Raw genomic sequence first — 24,854 nt, forward strand, 5'->3', positions numbered from 1 at the left:
CCCCATGCAGAGGCTCGCCCGCCTGCGAAAGGTGAATGGAGCAAATGGTGTTGGTGTTGCGTTTCCGAGGGGGAAGAGAGGGAGTTCGCTCCGAGTGTCCCGTGAGCGAGATGGAGTGGTGGGTAGGTTGAGCTGGGCCCGCCGGTCTATGTTGCGTGAACGGTGGTGCGTTACATAAAGAGCATATATCGCCATGTAACACTCTCGAATCTGTGTCTCTCCCTCTCTCTGTCTGTATATCTTTCTCTCACTCGCTCACTCGCCCGCTCGAAACTAAAATGAACGTACGAGAGAGCTCACTGCGAGAGAAAGAGCTCACTCCGAGAGTGCTCGCGAGTGCGCTCGGTCGATCCGGCGGGATGAATAGCTCACTTTCAACGTGTCCGTTGTACGAGGTGGAGGCGCACGAGCGCTCGGTTCATCTACGTTACGTCTACCCGTGGCCCGGCTGTTTTGGCGCTTGAGGAGCGTCCTCCGATTCCGACCTCGAAGTCGGCGCGCAAAAACACACCGATACGTAACGAGCTCGTGTGTGCATCACCGTAACACCGTGCACTCTGTGTGTTGGTTGAAGCAAAAAAAAAAACGTTTGTAGTGTCGAGATTCTGGAGCACAGATTCCATGTGTGCTCGTGTGTGTGTGTGCTTTTCTCAGTGAATCTGTTTCGCAAATTTGTTGATCGTGAGTGGACAGGCAAGCGTACAGAACGGTTTTTGCAAAGTAAAAATACAAAACAAAAACACCAAATTAACTGACGCGTCCGATTGCGTCGTCGCGTGTGAGTGTCTGGCGGCGTGTTTTGTAATCAGTCGCCGAGTGTGAGGGAGCGAAAGGAAAGGAGAGAAAAAAACCGAATCGAAAAGTAAGTGCTGCGACAAAATGGGGTGTCAAAAATGGGGCTTTGCAATGAGGGCAAACACACGTAAATAAATAAATAATACGGGCGAATAGGTTGCGGGAAGGGTTTCGCCTTCGCCGGGGCCCTGGGTTCGTTCGGTGCGTTCGGTGCTTGTGATGTAAGTGTGTCCTCTACTGCTGCTGCTGCTGCGTCGCATGCAGTTCGAATGCGCTGCAACGGTTTTTTGCTTGCCTGCTTGCTTCACCCCAAAACCAGCAGTGTGCGGGAGTGATTACCGAATCAATTCATTCTCGATTCTCGGCTCCATGGGGCGCGGGTGAGTGTGACGGTGGTGGCGTGAACGATTCAGCTCCAGGAACGGGACTGGTGCTGTGTCGCAGCAGCAGCAGCAGCAGCAGCAGTATCAACATCGTCACCAACGGCTCCACCGTTGATGATATAACAGCTGGTTGCCTACTTCCGTCGACCGTTACGACGTAACGCAGAACGAGAACGCAGCGTGTGTGTGTGTGTGAGAAGTGAGACGAGCAGCAGAGAATCGACTCGCTGGAAGGCATGGAAGGCGAACGGGTTGGGAGGCCAATGTGTGGCTTATGAGTGTGTGTGTATTTGTTTGTGTGTATATTGTGGGGCAAAGCGCCATTTGTGTCATCATTACGTGAAGACGTTGCATTTATTGATGTGTTTGGCCGCTACCCTTCCGTTCCCGGTCGCAATTTCATACACGTCCAGATAGTTCCGTCCAGTGATGTAAAGCCTGTCGCTTAGTGAATCTGTTGTATTTGCAGCTCAACGTTTAAGTAGTGTCTTGTCAACCGCACGGTTACAGAACAAACCGCTCCCAATAGCGTAAACAATCGCCAGCAGAATCGAGCGGTTCGGGTCGCTTGGTGAAGTTTTGTTGTGCGTAAGAAGTGCGTTTTCCATCCACCCGTCGCCCCAAACCCTCGCTCCCCGTGCGTTACATAGTAAAACCGTACTGAATGGCTCCGCTCCGTACGCCGCTCTTGTCCCCGCCGTGATTACCTAACGCGTGCTGTACCAGCGTATGTGTGTGTGTGTTTTTTTTTTTTTTATTTCGTCTGTGCCCTCCCGGCTTGTGTGTTTTTCTTTGCGGGATTACCAAACCACCGCCGGTACGGGTGGTTCGGTGAAAAGGATTACGTGCGATGGGTAACTCAGTTCATTTTGCGCGAGCGATAATGGGGCTGGCGAGCGCGCGCGCCACTGTGTTCGCGGTTAGATCGCCGTTCGACCTGAATCCAGCGAGCGAGCGATAAAGTGTAGGCAACGAAGCAATAGAAAAAACACACACACACAAGAGAAGGTCCAGCAGCGTTCTGACGGCTGTGACGCTTGGTTACGCGATACAACGCGTTCACGCTCACGTTCGGATGTGGGGAGCGTGAATGTGATTCAGCGTGAGCGTGAGAGCGCGTGAGAGATTCGATATGCCACGCGTTCGGACGCGATAGAGAGCAGAAAGTGGGTGAAGCGTTGGGTTGGACGAACAGTTTCGGTTAATTTACTTAAGGGAACGCTGGGGAAAGCCAACCAATTAAAATTACTATTCCAGAATTTAACTCCAAAACCGAAAGGTTCTACCGACTTGCTTGATACTAGATTTTTAGTCTGAGTGCCAAAAACAGCAAGCGCTCTAGCAATACAATTGGAATCAAATAGCTTATAGCTTTAAAGTTAGTCTGGTTTGCAGTTCAATGTTCAATTATTGCAGCTAACTTTTTCTTCTTTGACACAACAACCATTGACCGAAATGCCTGCCTGTGGGATTGGTTTTCTGTTTATTTATTGGTTACCCTTAGCAGGATAGTCAGTCCTACGTTTGGGGACTTGGTTCGTTCGGTGGTTGAATCTATGACGGGTATGTTATTTAGTCGTACAAGTTGACGACTATACCACGGGACCGTGCATGTTGGGGCTAACAGAATATCTAAAAATCGTTTATAAAATCGCAGTTTTTGAAGAAAAAAAAATCACATCTCACAATGTAATGACTTACGCAGATCGAATTTAGTAATTCAGTTAGTTGGTTCGGAATGTTTTGTTTAATCTTTGTGCATTTTTTTTTTGTTACAGCAGGATTGACCCCTATTATTTCTGTCATATTAAAAAAAATAAGCTTAGACCTTTTACTTTACTGTTCCATGAATTAACCGCTTTCAAATCCTTTGATAGAAAAAGTTTTGATATCAAATTTATCATAATCTAGTATGGTTGCATAAATTCACATATTTTATTTATTGCACATTCCATATACGTCAAATAAAAATGAATAAAGCAAATTTACATAATCAATGAATCTGATGATTTATGATTTCATGTGCAGGTTAAATAACTAAATTTATAGGAAATTCTAAAAATAGTATGGACTCCTTATTGTGCTTCTAAACTGCTTCTGGACTGCAAATTGTGCTCATGCTAATGCAGTTGTTACCTTTAGATCAAAGTATTTATTACGGCCTATTTACAACAACCAATATGCGTCGTAGAGTTACTTTTCCTGCAACCCAACATGCCCTAGTATGCAATGCATTGTTTTGTTCGCCTCTGAACCAGTAAGCCTCTCACGCTTTACTCTTGCTCTCTTCTGAGCACCAAACCCTCAGTATTTGCCCTCTCGTTCAACAGCGTGAGTATTCTCGCGTACAGAGTAATCCCTCGCTCCTTCCCGTTCATCGGAAAGGGTGGTCAAATGTGCCGAAAACACGCCTCCCCACCCCCTTTCTTAATACTTCACATCAACAACAAGCTTCACTCACAGTTGTTGATGATTACGGATTTTTTCGGTGTGTTTGTGGTTTCGGAAAAATCGGAAAACCGTGTGAATCAAGTTTTGTTCTCAGTTACCGTCGAGAAAGCTCAGCACCGAGGGATGAATTCAATGAAAATTAAAAAAAAACCCCGACCGATCAAGGCAGAAGAGAGGGAGCGGTAATCATTCTCCGAAGCCGGCTTGAGACGATTCTGAATTCATCATCCCCCGTTCCAACACCCTTCCAAGATGGACACACACATACACTACGATACACACATACACACACACACTTAGATTTAGTGCTCCATACGAAACAGCTGTCGATGACATAATCCAAACCGTGCCCGGTACGGAATCGACCTTTGCCGGTGTTATATAATTCGGAAAAAATTGGTTCCAATATTTGTCGCCACGTTGCGCACACACACACAATCACGCCTGGAATGGGTGATAATTGTTCACTTGATAATTTGCCCCCGCTTTGTTGCGCATTGTTGGCTAACACATTTTTATACATTTTACTTTAATTTGGTAGTTTACAGAGAAAGAGAAGATTAGAGAATACCGATTAGCTGGCTGATAAGTAGAACCTTATCATCTACGCTTTATTCATTCTATGGAAGAGCCCCTAAACGCAATGCTCACGTACTATTGCACGATGAATCATGGATGGGACCATTACCGTTTGGCTGACGTATTCCCGTGTTCCGTAACGCTCGAATTGATGCCAGTTCCGGCGTCGGTTCACTTTATTGACTACTGCTGCTGCAACCGTTCAAATTGGTGTGTGCGCGTGTGTGTATTGTTGTTTTTTTTTCTATTCGTTCTAGCGCATCTTGTTCTGATGCAACCGGGACCGCCGTTTACATAACTTATAGGCGCGCGCGCGCTCATGCCAGCCCCGGTTAGAAGGGGTCGGGTTTTTCCTGCTCGGTCATCGGCACGACGTGACAGCCACGCCGGGCACGTACTCAGCCCCTCAAAGCGAGCTTAAAAAGGGGCCATGAATGGGAGCCGACATCCTTTTTTCCAGCGGATGTGAATCATCTTGAGTAACGGTTTTGTTAGTACTCCTTTTTTTACGACCTTTATTATAAGAACCTACCGTTGTAAAAAAAATTGATGAAGTTCTTATAATAAGTTCTATATAGTTTTTTCCTGTATTTGTTTTGTTTATACAATAAACACCACCAAGGAGTCAATGGAAAGCTTCGTCGTAAAGCTACTTGAAGCGCACCCACCGACAAAGAACGTAGCATATTTTTACACTCCATTATCATCGGGGTTCCTTTTTTGTCTTTCCTTCCCTCTGCCGCATAACATTCACAGTCGGGTTTTGTTTTTTTTTGCTGTGTGCGGTTACACAACAGTTGTATTTCTGCACCTCTCTCGCTCTCTCTCTCACACTGCTCCTCAGACTCACACGCACACACAACAATCTTCCCCGCATCTTTGTTGCGCCCGAGAACAAGTGGGCGGGAATTGCCGGGAATTATCAAGCCGGGAGGTGTTATGCTGGCACACGCTAACACCGAAACCGATTATGCAACAGTTTTCCGCCGACTTGCGGTGCGGCGGGAGACCGTGTAGACGGTGATACAGGGAGGGGGGGGGGGTAGACAGCCAGGTTTCTCTCCGGGAGATTCTAGAGGCCTACTCTCGCCCACCTTTTTCCACCCAGTGTATGGAAGGTGTTCATTGCTCAGTTTGTGTGTGTGTGTGTGTGTGTGTGTGCCTGGAAGCGGCACTGCGTTGCCATCGTTATCCCGAAAAATCGTGCAAAGTAGTAAAAAAAGCAGGGACTGGGAGAGTCCTTTACCACAAAGATAGAGAGAGAGAGCGTAAGAGCGCGAAAAGTAGTATAGGGAGTATTTGCTTCCAGCCATTAACGCGCGTGTTGGTTTTTCGCGCCACCAGTTTCACCGGTGCGATGGGGGAGGGGCAGGGGAGAAATTGCACGCCACCCGGGTCCGTTAATTTTCCACCGGTCAGTTAATATCAATGTGAACGTGGCAAGGAAACGGCCCGGCAGCACGCAGCTTAGATTTATGCGTGCGGTGATAAGAATGCTGGTAGTGCGTGTGATTAGGAAACACTGGAAGGGACCACTCTGGCAACGGTACTTTCCACGATAACAATGGTTTATGACTTTTATACCAGAGCGGGGGAAGAGGGTGTGTGCCGTTACGAGTAGTGTCCCGGTGTAGTCGGGAGGGATTTAATTACCCAGCCATTAGCCGAACTCAAACGCATTCGATTTGTAAGGCTCCCGGAAGTGTGTTTATGACCCGGTGCCGATGGTAGTAAACTATTTGCCCCTTAAAATGTAACATAATTATTACACCGAGAGCCAATATCAAATTCGGCCGACAAACGGCATTGACCTTCCGAAACAAAAAGATGCCACTCAAACGGTTCGATTACATCGCCCTATGTTGTGCCCGTGTACATTACACCCCTTTTTTGTGTGCTGTCGCCACCACCGCCAATGATGTCCTTCCGCCATTGCAGCTGCCCTAGCGTGCGCAGTGCAGTGAGGGAAGTGACCGTTGCGTAATGCAGTGGGGTTTTTTTTTCTTTTCCTTCTTCCTGCAGTTGATTTCTTACGAAAGTGGGAAGATGGAAGGACAAGCCCGCAGCGGATGGGCCCCGCTTGTGAGGTTACGTCCTATTATTGTTCCATTTTTACTTTATACATTACATGATGTCACCACGGTTCGACCAGCGGAGGAGAATGGTTGAAACATATTTTATAATAGAATTTGCATAACCGCTCGGTGGAGTGGGGGGGGGGGGGGGAATGGGAACCATTCGGAAGCGCAGGACGCGGGTCAAAGGTGTGCGGATTCTGTTCCGCGAATTGTTGCTTATTTTTAGCAGCCAATTACACCCGTCGCGTGTCTGTGAAGTGTGTTTTGGTGTTTTTTTTTTGTTTTAAATCGGCTTTGTTGTGCCAACACGTGAAACTGAAACCTCATTAAGTGGAAGTTCGCTCTGCTCGCATGAGGAGCATTGTTTTTTTTTATCTTGAATATGGTTATGGATTACTTCCGTGGCACAAACACGCTGTGCCAACATCATTCCAGGACCGGAGGTCCTTATTGCATCATCTGCAATTGCATAATGTACGGCATTATCTCATAGTGAATGAGGAAATTTGTTTTGGAGCTTCTGTTTTCCCGTGTAATCCCCTAGCAGTGAAGTAATTTTAGACGACCAATGTCGAAATTTTACCGAAACGAATCAAATATTTCGTTAGGGAATAAGGAATGGAAAAAAGGTTGGATGAAATTTAACAATAGGTCTTGTTATTAGTAACACACTGAAATATTTTATTTTACATTTTCATGTTTTAAGGCCATTTTTTATGAATTAAGAATGTTTCTTCGAGCAAGAAATAGTTCTTCAAGCATTTCCAAACAACCACTCGTCACGCCAGCCCACCTTTTTATCCCGCCAAGCAAATATTGTTCCCCTTTTCCTTCGTTAATTATTGCACTCTCTTCAAACACTACTCAGCGAAACAATACTGGCATAATTATAATTATAGGGCTCAGCTCCCTTTGCTTCACCGCCCGCTAAGAATCTTAACCAACGTCTTACCCTTACGCTACCAAACAGGAAACCCACTGGTCCCGTTACACGCAATGCATATCGCACAGCGGTTCCGCCCGCTTGGTTACAGTCCCCATCCCACATCATCCCTTCCAACTCCAAAAGCCCTCGGCGTATAAACATTCTAGCCCCTCTAGCCGTTCTGATGCTACCAGCGCTGCACAAAAACGTACGCCAACGAAACGACATTGCAAACCGACAAACCCACAAACCCCCGTAGTACTCCTGTAGCCTCACTGTAGTTAGGGTTGCGGCTGAAAGCATGCTGGGGGAGGGTGCGATTGCGTGCGGTCGGAAAACTGTGTGCTGTGGCGTTACGTTTTTGCTGTCCGCGTGCGGTTTTTTGCTTTCATAACACAACCTTCAAAAATCGCATTTTATTGTTATATGGGCTGAGGCCCCATGCTGGGGGGAGATAGCACCACGCGCCACACGCCAAGTTCGTGCCTCTCTCTCTCGCTCTATCTCTCTCTCTCTCTAAGATTCACCCTCTCTGTTGAATGATGGGGAGGGGGTGTAAGTCCGTGTGAAAATGAGAGCAAGGGAGCAGTTCTGCGAACAATAGCAAAAGTAACAAAAAGCCGTGAACACGATTACGCGATCAGCGTATGCTCTGGACTCTCCCTCGAATCGCATACCGTGAGTGTCCGTGAGTGGTTCATTCGCGCGCTCGGATGAACCTCCACTCTCCACTCTCTCTCTCGCTCTCTGTCACTCGCTCGCTCTCTCATTTCTGGCTCGCGTGTTTATGGCGTTCTTGGCTGCACCGCACAATGCCGTGCCAGTATTTCTTCGCGGCCTCTCAACACGAACGGGGCAACAATTTTGTCGGCTGCTCGGTCTGGCCGTTTGGCGCAAAGTGTGCAAGTTTTGTCGCGGCGTGCGTGCACGCTGACCCTTTTTTGGTTGGTTTTCTAGAGCCGGAGCACCCAGTTGGCACTGCAGCAGCTCGCGAACCGGTAAGGGGGTTACTGTGTGTTTCGGCAAAACGAATTGTGGAGTGAAAAAGTTCTTGTTCAATATTTTATTGAAAGTTGGTGACAGTTTGTGTATTGAAACACCGGTGACTTTTGTGAGGGAGCGAATAAAAAGTGTTCCTTCACAGCAATAGAGCCTCCAGACAGTGTTCCATCCATGTGCCGAAGAGCCGTACCACCAACCAAACCAACATCGACGTCGTCGTCGCCGAAAAGCGTCGGTCTCTTGCGTTATGTAACGAAACGGTGTCGGCTGAGAACGCGAGAATGAGTCTCGAGCGACAGGACAGTGTGTATGTTTGATACGCTCGTGTGTATGTGTGCTTGTGTTTGTCTGTGTGGCTGGAGTGCAGTCCCTCACCAGAAAATCGGTGGAAAGATGTCCCTTGCCCAACGACCGCCTCTGGGGCATTACTTTTTCCACTCCATTTTTCTTTGCCCGCTCCGTCACCGGGGGGAACCAGCCAGCATAGCACTATTTTACGGTTTTTGGTGTCCCTCCGGAGCGTTTGGCTTGCATGTGTGCGTGTGTGTGTATGTTTTCTCAACCACCAACCCCCCAACAACCCCAACGCCTTGTTGCTTTTCACCGTCGTTCTATTCCCATATTCTTCTGCTGGCCCATGTTTTGCTGCTGCTGCTGCTGCTGCTGCGTACGTGTCGCGTTACACGGTCGGAGTGTGTGAGAACGCTGGAGAAAGAGAGTGAAACGTATGCGCGCTGGTGAGCAGCAGAGAACATGTGCGCGCCGGGTCCCGCTTGTGCGAGATGGGTGCAAGAAGAAACAGCAAACCGACCCCAAAGGGAAACGGGCGTGAGAGTGAGATTGCGATACAGCAACAGTTTTGCTTGTTGGCCGCCCGAAACTTTGTTAGATAACAGGCCGCCGACGATTCTCTGTGTGTGTGTTTGTGTGTGTGTGTTTGGTTGTTTTTTCTTCTTCGGATTGCGAGGGGTTAGAATGTGTGGCTGTGCAGGAAGAAGGAAAAATGCTTACTGATGAAGTGTTGTGCTGCATTTTGGAGGTTGATTTTGGTGTAATGACGCGTCCACGGTGCACGGTTCTGAAGTGGGAGAACGTAACCTACTGCAAGACGGGTTTATGTAACGTCGATTAGCTTCACCGGACAGTCAAAAGTGATACCATATGGAGCGGGCAAAGAACGAATTAAACTGGCGGAATGAGTGTTTCGCTGAAGTTTGTCAGGGGCACTCATTAAACGTAAATTATTCTTCGTATAAGCCTTGCTTAAAAATCAAGCATAATTGTGAAAATTAAATACCCAATCAAAGCAGTTACATAAGTGGTTTTAGTCGTACGATTGTGGTACCATTTAAATTTCAATCTATCCCTCAATTCTCGCCCCAGAGCTCTATTTATAAGTGTTACTTGTTTACCGCCTAGAGAACAACATTTCTAACCTTCCGCTCGTCCCGCGCTCCAAATAGCGTTTAATCGTTCTGTTTACCGACGCAGTACGCACCCAACAAACGCGGCAACGCGGCTGTGATATTTTTAGGTCCCACCACGGGTCCACCATTTGTCCGAAGCCACCGCACCGACCGCACGTTTCTCACTGGAGCTAGCGTGCACGCGACACACAACCAGTACAGGTTGGGGCCGCAAAAATGTCTCAACTCGAAAAATAAACAAACTGCTACCGATTCCCCACTGTGCCCAGCCCCCAACGATTGCCGTATCCAGGTGGTTGCAGCGGGAAGCAGTGCGAACAAAGGAGGAAACTGTTAACACCACCGGCACCACGGGCACTAAGAACGAGGGCAGCCTGGTCCCCGCCTGTGGGCGAATTGTTCCTCCCTCGGGGCCTTATGTAATCCGCGGAAAGTTTTTGGTGTTTTGATGTTTGCTGTGCTGGCTGAGAGGGGTTTTTTTGTTCGAGGATTTTCCAACCACCTGCACCACGAAAGCAAAGGGGGGGGGAGCTTTTGGCCCAATTTCTAAGCGGTAAACTGGTTAATGGTGATGGTCGAACGACGACAGAAGCAACAACAGGTCGGTTGGGTTTTGTTCCGAATTTACCTTGCCTACCGGCCGGTACAGATAACCACACAGAGGGTGGAGGAAAAGCAGAATGAAATTAAATGTTTTATACATTGTTCGGGAGTTTGTGTGTGTATGTGTTTGTGAGGGCTAATGGAACTCGTTCCTTTCCAATAGAAAAAAGACACAACCAAATTAACGAACCACCGAACCGCATGGAGGTGAAATGGTGAAATGAAAGCAAAGCAAACCAACCCCGTTCACCTTCCTTCCGTCTAACCCCTATTCAGCTGGTTAGTGGTTGCTAGGCCGGGAAAGCTTCAATTGGTTGCGTTTATGTACCACACCGAATCGGCCACTACCGGCGGCCATTACCGTTCGGTTACCCGAGAATCAATTAAAAACATTAAAACATTCCTTCCCGCGCACGCGGTCGCTCGCCGTCGCTGTCCCGGCGTTAGACCCACATTTTTCTAATTTATCTGCACAGAGTGGGGGGGCTTTTCCTTATTTAATGCTTGTTTCGGGGCAAACTTCTCCATCGCAGCGTTGGCGGGGCCGCAAATGAAAAAGGATCATTTTAATGCACCTTTTAACGTCACCCACCCGCAACGCACAGCGAGAAGAAAGGGCAGGGGCACGATAAGATAAACAGAGTGGCAGCGGACCGCAATCAATAGCGGTCGCGTCTCTTCCAGAACGACATCCCCGCGAGACCGTGTGCGCACGCTGATAAAGAAGTTTAATTATTTGCTCGTAATGTAAACAGCTCGTAATGTTGTTTTCCGATAAGCTAATTTGTGTACAGCAGAGTGGCAGGATGAGGCAGCTATGAGGCTTAGACGCGGGGCCTACGGCAAATGGGCGTAAATAATCGTCGCGACGTCATCAGCGGACAGGCTGACTCATGGGCGAGCAGAATCCGGACGGTTCTGAATCATAGTTTGCATTATTTAAAGATTTTTGCTGCATTTATAGCCAACAGCACACATAAGCAAATGCTTCAAAACATGTTCTCTTAGAACGGATTCTATTGGCTTGTTGATTTTGTTTTGTAAACGATTGCCTAAAAAGGCAATCATGGTGAGCTTTTGATCAGCTTTCTATGTGAGAAAATGAAATTCATTTCCCTGTTTTTCCCAGAAAATGCTCTGTCACATCCAACCACATGCTCCCTCCGCCGTCCCAACCAGATCGTTGCCCACCATCTTGAATTTCGCAATGATACATTATTGATCGGTCTCGGCAAGAATTGTACGCACTGACGCATTGCATTCCGAGAATTGTTTTGCCAGCAAAGTATACATTTCCCTCCGTACATCTCGCTGTCTTCGCCTCCGGGATGGGAGATGTTTTACAGCAGATTTCGGTTTACTTTCGACAAATGAATTTGCCCGAAACCATTTCCGTGCCGTACCGAGAATTAATCATAACTTTTGCTAACGTTCCGTTTCTTCTTTTTCGCTCTTCTCTGCACTCAACAGGCATCGCAGCATTTGAAACTCGTACATCCAAACCAACGCTGTGCCCGTTCCGGGAGAGACGGAGAGTTTTCGGGGTGGGCAAGTTGTACCGAACATTTTGCCATCAGTTCACATGCGAACAAACAAACCGAAATCTCCCCAAAAAACAATAGGTCGCTTGGAAAATTGTGCTGTGTGTGTGCCTGTGTGCATAAGTGAACCGTTTATAACCGATTTGAAAGTTGGTGTTGCCGCAAAGTGACAAAACCACCACAAGCTGACGTACGCTCCCGCTGGCCGGGACAAAACGCCCCCACAGCGAGACGGGAAAAGTTTACCCCAACCTTGCCAAAACCGCCCAGTGTTTGGTTGCAGTTTGCGCCTGGAGCACCACCACAAAAAAACAAAACAAAAGAGAGAAAAGTTCTGCTGACCAACCGCACAAATGCATTCCCCAGCATTTCCCAGTGCGCTACAACGCTCGACGATGCGTTAATGTGTGCGCTAGTGTACGCCATGCCGGGTGGTTTCTATTAATAAAGCGATGAAGCAAACGCTCCTGCTGATGATGATCATGATGGGCGCGAATAAAATAATGCCGACCGGCGCATCCGTGTGGATCCGTTGGTAAGTTGGAACCGTGTGTCACCGCCGCGTTTGCCGAATTTCCGCGCGCGAAAGTGCGTGAAGGCCGTGTGCAATCGCAGTAGGACGGACGGTGTACCGCAGAAGTATCGGAAGTGTTAAAGTGTGCCCATTAGTTGATATTCTCTGCTAAGAAGCTCAAGTGGGGCAGTGAGTGTGAGTGTGAAGCTAATTTATTGTGGTGCATTCTTTCTCGCGGGAAAGCAAACGAAGCAAAAGTTTAAAAAAAAAAAACCTAGCCTCATAATAAGTGTCCGTTTTCGTATCCATTTGTGCTGCGTAAGTGTGTGAGTTTTGTGTGAGCAGTGATTACATAAGCACCAAGGAGTGTGGTGGGGGCCAAGGTGGCCAGCAAGTTGCATCGCAAAATCGTGGTGCGATTAAAATATTGTGCTCGTGCGCTGGCGCTGGCGCGCACGTAAATCTGTCCACACCTCGTTTTGGCGCTTTATCGGTGTGTGGTGCGCGAACGAAGCCGGCTTCACTTTCACGCGGCTTTCAAGTGTCTTGCATTGCGAGAAGATCAAGAACCCTAGGCGTAGTGTGTGTGTGTGTGTGTGCTTTTGTGCAGTGAAAAACGTCGCTCCGACCAAGGCCGTCGCTCCGTGCGTGGGTTCAGGCGTGGTGAAGTTCCGCAGTTCTCCGTCCGGGCGGTAAAGGTTAGCTGTTGAAGGTGTGCGGGCGTGTATGTGCCAGTGTTTAGTGTGCCACACGTTAGTGCTAGCAGGTGGGAGCCGGGTGGTGGTGGAACAAACAAGGTGCGTACAGCCATAATGCCCGCCACGTCGTACGTGCGCGTACACCGGAAGTCGCTGTACTATGCGCGCCCCGAGCGGGCCACCCTCTACGACAGCACCGAGGAGGACGTTCGCAACGTGTGGGACGGTTCGTCCCAGGAGGGTGACGAGAGCGGTGGGAAGGATGCGGCCGAGGATGAGCTGTTGCTGGCCGAGCGACCGCAGCCACTGGTAGAGCGGCCCGAAACCGGTCGGGCCGAGCTGAGTCGGCAGTTGATGGAAGATGTGGCCACCGTTAATCTTTGGGCGTCCGTGCTGGAGCTGGTGGGTCGGGTTGAGGCACGCCGTACGGAACACATCCGCCAGGGCATCGGGCTCACCGCCGACGGGCTGTGCTGTCCGATCTGCGAGGGTGTGCTGCGGTACCCGGTCACGGCGACCTGCGGCCACACGTTCTGCCGGCAGTGTTGCTTCGGGCATGGGCGCTGCACGGTCTGTGGACAGCGGTTTCCCTCCGTCACGGGAGCGGCGGCTGCATCCAGCAGTGCGCCCATTGCATTTACGTCCACTCCGTCCGCCTCCGTCTCGTCCGCTTCCGGCTCTTCCTCGTCGTCCTCGGCGACGGTGACGTCCGGGTCGTTCCGTGCGCTACCGGCCCCGGAGGAGGGAAGCGAGCTGGCGCCCGCGGCGAGCGTTGGGTTCGAGCTGGACATTCTCATCCGGCGGCTGGTGGAGCGGTGGTGGGCACCGGAGCTGAAGGCGGCCGATCTGCACGAGGAAGCGCAGCGCCATCTGGAGGACAACTCGCTCGACGAGGCCCTGCGCTGCTGCAATCAAAGTCTCGAGCACGGTAAGTGGAACAAGACAAGAGCACACACACACACATACACTTATCATGGCGGCAAAATTGCCACCAAAAGGAATCAATTGGCAAAACTTTTTCGTCACGTTTCACCGTTTTCGAAGCGAATTTCAACCGACGAAAACTAATTCGCTCACGGTCCATTTTCTACGGCTCATCCATCACGTTTGCGGAATTTTGCACGACTTGAACAGTGTTCGAAACTAAGTAGCACCTCGGTCTGATGGCACGAACAGGTGACACAAAAGTTTCGCTGATCATCGCCCAATAGCATCTTCCAATACTTTCCGGGGGATTTGATTAATTGAGCCTTGATAGAGTTCGCTCTTGCTAATGGAGCACCGTGTAATTGACTTTTCGGGGGACTTTTAACTGCGCATTATTCATTCTGTCTGTGAAGTCGTTCAATTACTTGCTACAGACAGCGTGACAGCGCTCTTAACAGTTTTAAAGTTGTGCATTACAATGAAGGACGAATCAACGGAATGGTGCTGAACTTGTTTCAGAAGGTCATGTGCAACAAGGGAAAGAGTTGAAGGTTTTATTAAATCTTTTTTTGTGGACACGAGCAACTTTCCTGGAAATGGGGAATCCATCCACTTTATTCCTTTCTTCCGAGAAGCGACATGAAACGATCTGCTCGAAAAGGGTCCATTTTCATACTCCGCCATCTCCGACACCCCGGTCCCTGAACCTGATGGATAGAGATGATTGATTTCATAAAAAAAATAGCTCCAAAGGTTCATCCTCGGCCACCCCATTTCCGTCATTTCCAGCAGAGAGTTCGTTTCGCTACCAATAAGTAGAAGCAGCCTTCCGGTCGCTCGAGGCCTCTGACCATGATGGCACCTAAGGAGTGGGTTTCATAAACTTCTACCTCGATGCAGCTGCGCTTCTACATCGTATTGTAGCACAGCGTTAAGGAAAGAAAAGCATCAAGACAATCATAAATCGGCACTTTGTCCATTTTCGTTCTGCAGTACCTTTCCCTAGCGCGGCCTAACACCATCCCCGGCATCGGGTTAAATCCTCCCGAGAATCCATGTGTGGAAGGATTTATGTGCCCGCAGTTGTTCGGTTTGCTCCGTTCCGTGGGCAACACGTTGCTCACAAAGCACACACGAACAACAAAGAACACACCACACCCGGGTACGTGTGAACTGACAGCACAGGAGGCTGATAAGCGCCACCGTCTCGCGGCGCATAATGTGGCGCGCGGCTATAAACACGGCAGCTTCACGGTGTGTGTGTGTTGAGTTGAGTGCTCTAGTTTTTTTTATTATTTCGTACGAAAGTTTCTTTATTCGTTATTTGCAGCACTCTGGTGCCGACACAGAAAGGTAGGAAAATGTTATCCTCCCGAGTGAGAAATATCAATTTAACACACCACAAAACACGACGCGCCTGCATTTCCACTCTGGCCTGGATTTGCGGTCGTGGCAAGGATGAAGGTTTTTTTTTTGTTGGCCACCCAGTTTCTTTGAGCTGCTGCTACTCGGGAAAACTAACTTTCCATTTCGGTGCCAAAGAAACGCACCAATACATAATCCTTTCCTGCGCCTTCGGTCACACATCGGTCGTAAAATGTGGAGTACGGCTACGGGGCAGAAAGAAAAGTTGCGCTCGCTGGTGATTGGAATTTAAAAATCAATTTTTTTGGAACTCTTTTTCTCCACTGCTCTCTGCTTTTATGTTGGCGGTGTACATTTCGAGAAGTACATTCTGAGGTACGGGTGTATGTGTGTGCATGGATTGTGTGGCAGCGTGCCCCTTCCCCAAATAAAAGTATTATTTTACGATCCTGTTTCTGCGATGGAATAAATTGAAAAAGGTCGTTAAAAAGTTGGTTATTGCAATGTTTGACTTGCGCTCGCGTGCAAAGGATTGCTGCAAAGGATTGAATTACCGATCCTTCTGCTCGTGTAAGGCTTCGCGCGGGCACAATTTATTCCAATTAGATTAATCACCAAGGTTCGCAAGGTTGCCGCGCAATGTGCGTACATTTAGCATCGAAAAGCATGAAACTGTGAATGTTTAAATTAAATTTAAACAATGAAATACCGCCACGAGTTTTTCCCTTACACGAGCTGGCTGTTTTCGATAATCGGATTTCTCCCCGGTTAAAGCTCCTTTTACCTGCTGGATGCTGCCGAAATACTTATCTCATCAGTTTTCCTACACCATTAGGCACAAAAAGGAGGGTTTTGTTCGAGCATAAGAAATCACATTACATTTCTCCCACCGCTCACCATCACCTTCGGTGTGGGTGATATAATCTCCTTCCTTTTCAATCAGTCCTACATCTATCACACCCTTCAAAAGGCCGCTACCACTTCCGAAGGCTTTACCAGGATCGAAGTATAAGCCCCCCGCCGTGTGTGCTGGCGGAAAGTACGGAAAAGGACACGGTTTCTTTATGACTCACGATAAGAACGGTCCACAGATTACCGGGGCAAACTTCTTTTTTTTGCCCGTCCCGTCCGTTCGTCCGTCTCGGGGCATTAGTTGACATAACCTGTTGGAAGAAAGTTTGAATACCACCATGAAGAAGCGCACACAATCGCTTCATTTCGCTTCCAGTCCGAAAACTTTAGAGCCATATTTCCTGCCCTGCCTTCGCACACTGTTCTGCGGTTCCTGCGCTCTGCGGCAGTACGTTTACCCACCACTCGTTGCGTTTAACTTTGGAACAAAATTGTGGTAAAAATGGTAATCCCCCATCAAGCTGTGAAAGCTTTTCACGAAACAATTCCGCTCCCCCCGCAGCTGAGCTCGTTCAGGAAGACTGCATGCTGTGAAAGGCATCGCTTTCCCTCGATACATTTATGAAGCCTTTTTTGTCCGTGATTGGGAACCATTTTCAGAATGGCTAGCTTGAGCTTCCGGGCTTGAAGCAAAATTTCTAAAGCTGGGAGTCGATTTTTGGTGAGAAAATTTCAAGTCACTGAGGCAACAACAAAAATAATATAACCGTGTTTCATGAGAGCCTTAGGGTAGTTTCACCCAAGAACCGTAAGGAGTGTTTCTCAACAAAATGCCCCCGCAAAGCACAGTGAAGGCGAGAGCAGAAGCGAGACGAAAGAAATTGCTAAGCAAAGAAAATGAAATAATAAACTGTTTAACTTTACGAGCGATCAAGAATAAAACACACTAAAAAGAATCTTATCGTAGGGCTCGCTGGTTGGGGCTTTTCCTCTTGCTTTTTTTCGGAAGGATACGTAAGGAATTGAGCTCCACTATTCCCTTGGCAAACGCTACCAACGGTTGAGAAGATGTAAAAGATTTTTTATTTCACCTCCTGCTCAGGCCCCTACCGAGCCAACCAAAAACGGGACCAGTAAATTGTCAAAGCGGAAGCACCATCCCGGGGAAAGAGTGGACTGAGCAGAGCAGCAGAGAACGGACAGAATGGAGCACACAATTTAATTTTCGCTTCAATTGCTTTGCTTGTGCTCCGAAAAAAAATTGCGGACGAGAAAATCGGTGCTTGTAAGCGCGATGTACATACGTAGTGAGTCAGCGGTTCAACCGAACCTCCAAATCGCTCGCCTTTAGTCGCCTTCTCTTTCGAACGGCCCCTGAAGCAATTTTGATAGAAGTCACGAGCAAGGCTGATCGAAAGTGGAATCCTTTTTGTGGTGGTGAAGAAAAAAAGCAGAGCCAAGGACAGGTGCCAGGTTGCGATTGGATTCGCTCTCAATCTTTTCGTACACTCCCAGCCACCCTGCCCAAATGCATGTAGCAAGTATGAAAGAATCGTTCTTTCCGGGGGTTTTACCGTGAGTAATTTATATGAACACCATTCACACCACCGTGGTAGACCTTTTTATATGAAAGCAAAAGTTGGAAGGAAGGAATGTACTTTCCTGTTGTACAAACGATTACCAGCCACAAAAGTGTCGGAACACACGTCGGTGACACGGAAGGATCGTTAAGGGAGTTACATTATGGGCTGTCTTTTTTTTTTTTTAAGCTGAAGCCATACTGTCGTCGTCGAGTGTGACATAACGAGCCAGCTTATGGTGTGCATTGCACATGAACTTTAGTTTTATTTAAACAAAAAACCTGGAGTATTGTTGTGCGGCTAAAAGTGAAAAATTGTCAATAAACATGTTGAACTATTACTGAAACACTTATTTACTTACAACACGCTCTTCGTAAACAACATCTTTTTTGCCCAATCATTCTGTTTGCCATTTCATCACGCCGCTCTTTACCTCGCGCGCCGTAATTCTTTCGAGGCTTAATTCGAGGTTAGCTAACAACTCCCACTTCCAACCATCGGGGCCGCTGCGTTGCACAAATGCATCATGTAACACGAATTCGAATGCACCGGCACTGCCGACGTCAACCTAATCAGAGAGCCAATCGGCCAATCACTATCGATACGACTTGTTTTTTTTCTTTTATGCTTTTTCTTTGCCCCTTGCAATGCCCCAATCGGTTGCCCTTTTCACCGGCCCGACGCTGCGCATAGGCTCGGTTCTGGGAAATGTAGCACTTTCCTTCCCTTCGCAGTCTCGCCTTGCGCCATCGCAAAATCCCGGCAACGTGCCGCAACAACTCATGGTCGGCTCATTTCGCCAAGGGTCTCCCCGTGGAATTAGGCGAACCCAGACGTGTCTGTCGGGCACGTGACTGGGCCGGTACACCCAGGCCCGAAGGTGGTTGCAGCGGGCTAGAAGTTTGAAATGCAGATCAAAATCTAGCGCCACCAACCGGCTGAAGAAGTGAATGGGGTAAAGGCGGAGGATGCGTTACAGTCACACCCGTGAGTGTTGAACGTTGCACGACGATAGGGACAGGCAAGGGAATTAAAAACTTACCTTCCACCTCCGCTTGGCAAAACTGGGGAGCTTTGGGATGAAGAAATCGAGACCAACACCACGGCCCAAGCAGCAGCAGTAGCTGCAAAAAAAAAAAGACTCCGAACAAACTAAAACACATCTACATAATTGGCGTAACCATTTCGATAGTGTTTGCCCTATCCTACCCGACCGGCCCGCGTCCCGTTGCGATTGTGAACGCGTTACGTTGCGCTCACGTGAACAGCCAACAATACGTAACGAACGGAACGGGCTCCCTTTCGCTCCCGAGGCCCGACCGTTGGGGTCCATGCCACCCACACGAATCACACACACACAATCCGGGGTCGGCACTTGGGATTGCGAAAAGCAGAAGTGGAGAAAAAAAGCATTGAAGTTTATTTAGAAGAGTAAGAGAGTAAAAAAATCGCCCCGGAACGCCGCATAACGATGGTGTTTCGGAATCGGGGTCCGGTCATCCCCTCATTCCCTTTACCGATGACCGAAGGGTTCGCGGGGGTTGACCGACAACAACAAGAAGAAACAGAAATGGGAAGTCGCTCAACGCTCGACTTTTACACTGAACTTGCGTGTGCTTTTATGGCGTTTTTTTGTTTGACTCGTGGACACGTGGAACGCGCGAGAGTGTCGTTTGGCGCCACAGGACAGTTGACGAGTTTAAAACATACTGGCCTAATTTGTGGAACTCTTTCGAAGAGCTGTTCCGGTAATGAGGTGTTGAAGTAGTGAATGGGGAGTGAGTTTTTCTTAATTACATTTTATAATTTCATTCACTTCTTGTAAGAGCAAGAATAGTGTTGCGCTAAGTGATTGACTAAGCCAATGAGGAAAAAGTAGCTGTTTGATTATGTATTATTATTAAACAAAATTTTGGATTATAAAAAGTAGTAGCTGCAAACAGTTTATTTTAGTTTTCGTAATACACTTTTGTAATGTTTTTCTAACCAAATTACTCTACTAATGGCTGTCTAGAATACATTCACCTTTCTCGAAAAAATATATTTTTGTATGATGGTAACAGAGAGATTTTAATTGGTAAAAAAAACTCTGATAATCATGATTAATACATAATTGCATTATCTAATTAAAAACAAAACGTTTACAATATCTTCACTACATGCAAACTTCTCCAACAGTAATCAATTAGCCGTTTTATTTTCTGTAAAATATATTCCACCACCAGTCACACGTGTTTGTGCACGAGAACCAAGCATGACAGTAAGCATGATTCATCGCCCGGGTTTCAGCTTTTGTGTAACTCATAGCACAGCTCGCTCGATCTCGCGTTACATTACAAATCGCGCGCGCGCGCTCCCACCCGTACGGGTGCCGGCGCAACGGCAACAATCGAGCCGTAAAGCACGATAAAGAAGTTTTGCATACGCAACCATTTGCATAGCTCGCGTCGGCAAAACTGCAGCATGGCCCGGGCCCGGCTTATCATGCTGCTACGCTTGTGCTGGGGCAAAAAAAACAACCCCTCTAGGCGATTGCCTCTTCCCCAAACGGGTTGGAGCGAAAAAAAAAAGGTTAGGAACCGAGGGTCCGATGGTAGATAACTCTCGTTACGGCAGCGGGTTTGGTACATTGTTGGTGCGTTACTCGTTGCCGTGTGCCAACATGCAAAATGGTTTCGGTTACGTCGTGGGCGGGCTAAAAAGAGCATTGGTGGTGGTGGTTGTTGTTTCCCTACAAACATCTATTTTTCCCCAAAAACAGATACAATATGTGTGTATGTGTGTGTGTGCATGCTGTTGCCGGGCTAGCGACGGTATGTTGGAAATTTGACGATGGGCGCTGAAAATCAAGTTCAGCGATGCTGGAGCAAGTTTTGAGAAGCAACACCCCTGCGTACACCGCCTCCCTTTTTGTGTTGTGTGCTGAGTTACGGGCAAAGTGCTGTCACTCAGCAAGTTTTCAAGCGAGTTTTTCCTTTCCTCGGCCCAGGAGGAAGGGGAGAGTAAGTTGAACGTTTGCAGATGTGTTTTTTTGGGGTTTTGTCAGCAAATGTTACATGCACAAGAGTTTGCGCATCGTACAGGTGCAAGAAAATTTCATGTTAACAGCATAAGTTTTGTGCAGAAAGAGTTTGAGCAGAAGAGACCGTTCACCTTTGACTACGGCACCCACTCACTATGGAGCGTTCTGTGCAGTAATGGTCCCGCCGATCCCTTCCGCAATGTCGTTACTTCTAGCTGACGCAAATACCAAAGCCAGCTTACACTGGCGCTTCAGTTGAGTTGCTATCGGGGTTAACCTTAATTTCAGCAACGTTCCGTTCCTGGAGTTGCCCGGCCACGTCGAAAGGTAACGAGATGACGTAAGGGCGGCGTGCAATCGATGCGATTATAAAATTGGCTCCCAATAAAACTGCAGGCTGCCCGCACTGGACAGTCGATTCGAAGGCAGGGCAGATTTATCTAGAACTGAACCACACGGTCACCAAACACGATCGCTCACGTACGCATTGCAACAGCAGTCGTCTCCCCGGTCCCATCCAGTTGCCTGCCATGCAGCTTCGGCGGCGGCGAGCTTGACGCAACATAATTTGACGCAATGGCACCTGAACTGCGAACTGCGGTGGACTGCCGGACAAGAAAATAAAGAGAGAGAGAGAGAAACGGCGAAGGTGAGAGATGTAATCCGCAACAAAGGTTATGTGCGTTATGTTATGTTTCGGCTGCGGTTTTTTTTTTTTTTGCATTATCCACTGCACCGAAGACAGACATAATTTTCATCGAGTCCCATGTTTTCCCGAACCATGTGCAAAGGGGGAGAGATAGTCCAGACAGATTTGTTGGTAGCGCCAAACGATTGAACCAAACCCTGTGCTGTGTGTGGCACGTCGTGTGATGGTGTTACGGATTAATGTTTATGCTTCTTTCGCGGCCACGATTGCACCGCCACGAAACAATAGGTCGAGGGTGAAGCGTGCGCCTCGTGTGTTTGTGTGAGAGGGGAGAAGTGAGTGATTTAAACCGCAACACTCGAAAGAAGTACCGCCGAATGTCTCGCAACAAAACGAGACTGACTTCGTAACGCCGATTGCAATCGCGTGAGCCTCCGGGGATTGCTGCCTCTATGTGTGTGTGTGTGTGTGTGTGATCTACATAATAACGCGTGATCGGCCGTGGTCACCTTCTCATCCCCTGCGCTTGCTGTGTCTGATGCTGAGACCGGCGCGCGCGCAATCTCTTGGGTGAACCGCAGCCGAACTGCATCCTGCACGCACGCGTTGTGTTTTGCGCACTCTCTCTCGCTCTCTGTTTGGCCATTCTCTTGCAGCTGTTGCAGCGGCTCTCGTAAGCGGCCCTCCGAAATGAGCTCAAGGTTAGCAGACGTTACCCAACCCTTGGTCTGCGGTCGAGCGAACCGAGCGAGCCGCCGAACCGAGCGAGCCTGAGCCGAGTCGCAACTCCTCTGGGCGCGCGTTTGGCTCGTCACGATCATATTACCTCACCGCATGTGCTGATCGAATGTGTGTGAGCCGGGTACCATTATACAACCAGCGGCAAGTGAGAGCAAAAGCGAAGAGAAAGAGAGAGAGAGAGAGAGAGAGAGAGAGCGAAATAGAGAGAGATAGGAGAGAGGGATGGTCTCCATTAAACAAATCGTACAACAAAATGCGAACCCGAATGCGAACGGTCGCGATCGGAGGAGGTCACACCGTCCACCTTTGGCAAGCCTTCTCCACACTTATCCACACTTTTTGGGTAACAATACGCACCGGCAACGTCAAAGCTCTGACAACGCGCGCGCTGTCATTACGCGAAGTCACTCGTTATGACGCCAAACGGGAGCAGCGCGTAACACACGATTCACGCAATGTTTCTGGTTGCACAGGGGATGGTTGGAAAGTGGACTGAAATATTTTGTATTGTACATGCATATGGTTCAAATTTGGCCACTGCTTTGCTACTACCAACTACCAACAGAGAGCAATGAGAACACAAATTTGAAGACGTGCAAATTCGCCTTTTTAAGAAGGAATTAGTGGCACCGATTTTGTAGCCATTTTGTCACTCGGCGTTACTGCACGCTGCATTCACATGTTCACACACATAGTGGTCAATGCATTTGCTTAACAGTAACAGTGCACAAAGCAAATCATTAAATAAAAACAGTCCTCACCGCACAACCCACTGCGAGTAGCTGTAGCACTTGACGTAATTTCATGAGCCACCCCGGCGATGCTGCGCGTCCCCAATATCCCAATGCATCGCTGGTGCCTGTCGCGTATCTGCTGTTGCTTACACACGTAATGGTGCGAAACCGAAATCACGCAGCGGCTTTGCTGAGGTGAGGTGAGCAGAAATAAGTTATATTGCCCCCAAAAACCGACGGACGACTTTCGAGGGTCCGTTGGCTCGAAAGGGGAAGGGGAACCCCAAAACGGGCAAACCCGAAATAGGGTCATTCGCCGCGGCAATGTAGCAGCAGTAGCAGGCGACATAACGACCACGCGCACACACACTGTGTGCCCTCTGTCTCTTACTGCTGGATCGTCGATGCACTGTGAAGGGGGGAGTAGGGGAGTGTTGCAAAAGCCATTGCTCCCAATCTTGTGCCGTTCGTTCTTTCGAAACAGATTGGTCGAACCGTGTTGTTGGTGGCGTTGCATAAGCAATATCCTTCACTGTTTGGACGTCCGAGTGATTGAAGGTTGTGGCGAACAACTAGAAGAAACTAAAACATGTCGAAAAGCGTTCATTAAAAAGCTCAATAAATAAAAAACCGTATAATGAATCGTGCAGTTTCAAAGAATGTAAAGCATATTCTCACCTCCAGGGAAATGCCAACTCAACATTCACAACCAATTCATTCCGTCCAACGCCCAACAACGCGTTGAAAAGAAAAAGTCACTGAATTCGGTTTGATTGGTGCAATTGATAGAGTTGTGTCTGGCTGGAACCGGTTGCCGATACTGCAAACCTTTGCCCATGCATACATACATACACAGAGACCCTACCGGCCTGGCCCAGATCCCGGACCGATCGGTGTTTTGTAAGCGCACGGTGTTCTGTGCAACTATTGCGACATTATCTTCGCAGCCCTTCGAAAATGTTACTCCTACTCTCGCGACGGGGAGTGTTCTCGGTGCTGTGGCAGACGGCGAGCCCAGTTCCCCTCGCCCCCGGTGACCAACCCTCTTGGTCTCGATCCCTCCCTATAAACTCGAAACCTGCTGGAGTCATAAAAAGTGCCGCGAATGTAAGCCAAACGGCAGCATGGCGCCGAAAAGTAGGTGAGCTCAAACAGGTTCGTTTGGCAATCGGTATACCACAGGGAGGTCTAACCAGCACTACACTGATCGATGCAATTATCACTGTTTGTTTATTGTAGATTATTTTAAATATAAAATAAAATCGTATTGTAAATACTAGTACAGAAATAACCTTCCCTACTTGAGTGATGATCGCATGATTTATCCCAACAATTGGATCGTTCGCTCATTCACCTCGTTGCGAAACGACGCCTCCCATGCAAATGTCAAACTGCATGTCGTAAGAGAAACAAACAACCTGCAACACGGCACGATCTCGGCGAGGGTCATCGGTACGATAAAATTACCTTGCTAAGATCGCTCACCCCGCGCTCTACACAAATCGATCAATACCGATCCCCAGCCGGCATAGAAGGTTACAATGGGCCCACCTCCTTCCCCCTTTCTAGCTCGATGTCACAACGACGCTCTTACTGCTGGCGCTTTCCATTCGAACCCACACCACCTGGTTAAGCAATGCAGGCCCTCGCGTGCATGTCTGACTTTCCGTACAGCCTGTGTCGCTGTATTTGTGCCCGGCCGCTGATGGTGATGAGCTCATCTCATCCCTCAACATAATTGCATGTACCGCAACAGCACTCGGAGCACTCGGCGGTTTTCCCCACAACTCCACTCAATTATCGTGTCTCATGCCGCTCGTTCAGCCGGTGGCGGAATTGTCCTTCAACGCCTCCCGATCGCCTTCAGCTGGAGGGGAATGGGAATTTATTGCTCCGGTGCACCAAACACACACACACACACACACACACACACCGCTATACCGACCGGCTCAGGCTGGTGATTATTTAATTCAATAAATTTCTGCACC

The 24,854-nt window shown here is 48.4% G+C and overlaps 1 protein-coding gene across 1 annotated transcript in view; it reads left to right on the forward strand.

Moving 5' to 3' along the window:
* The first annotated feature begins 8,021 nt into the window (after positions 1-8,021).
* The window catches only part of LOC120908612 (LON peptidase N-terminal domain and RING finger protein 3), a 46,174-nt gene continuing 29,341 nt past the window's right edge, over positions 8,022-24,854 (forward strand). The window contains 2 exon segments of the mRNA XM_040319801.1: positions 8,022-8,209; positions 11,714-13,924. Coding sequence (XP_040175735.1) covers positions 13,111-13,924 — 814 coding nt within the window. The 5' untranslated portion in view covers positions 8,022-8,209; positions 11,714-13,110.

The sequence above is a fragment of the Anopheles arabiensis genome, chromosome 2, assembly GCF_016920715.1.
Source record: "Anopheles arabiensis isolate DONGOLA chromosome 2, AaraD3, whole genome shotgun sequence".
NCBI classification, from domain to species: domain Eukaryota; kingdom Metazoa; phylum Arthropoda; class Insecta; order Diptera; family Culicidae; genus Anopheles; species Anopheles arabiensis.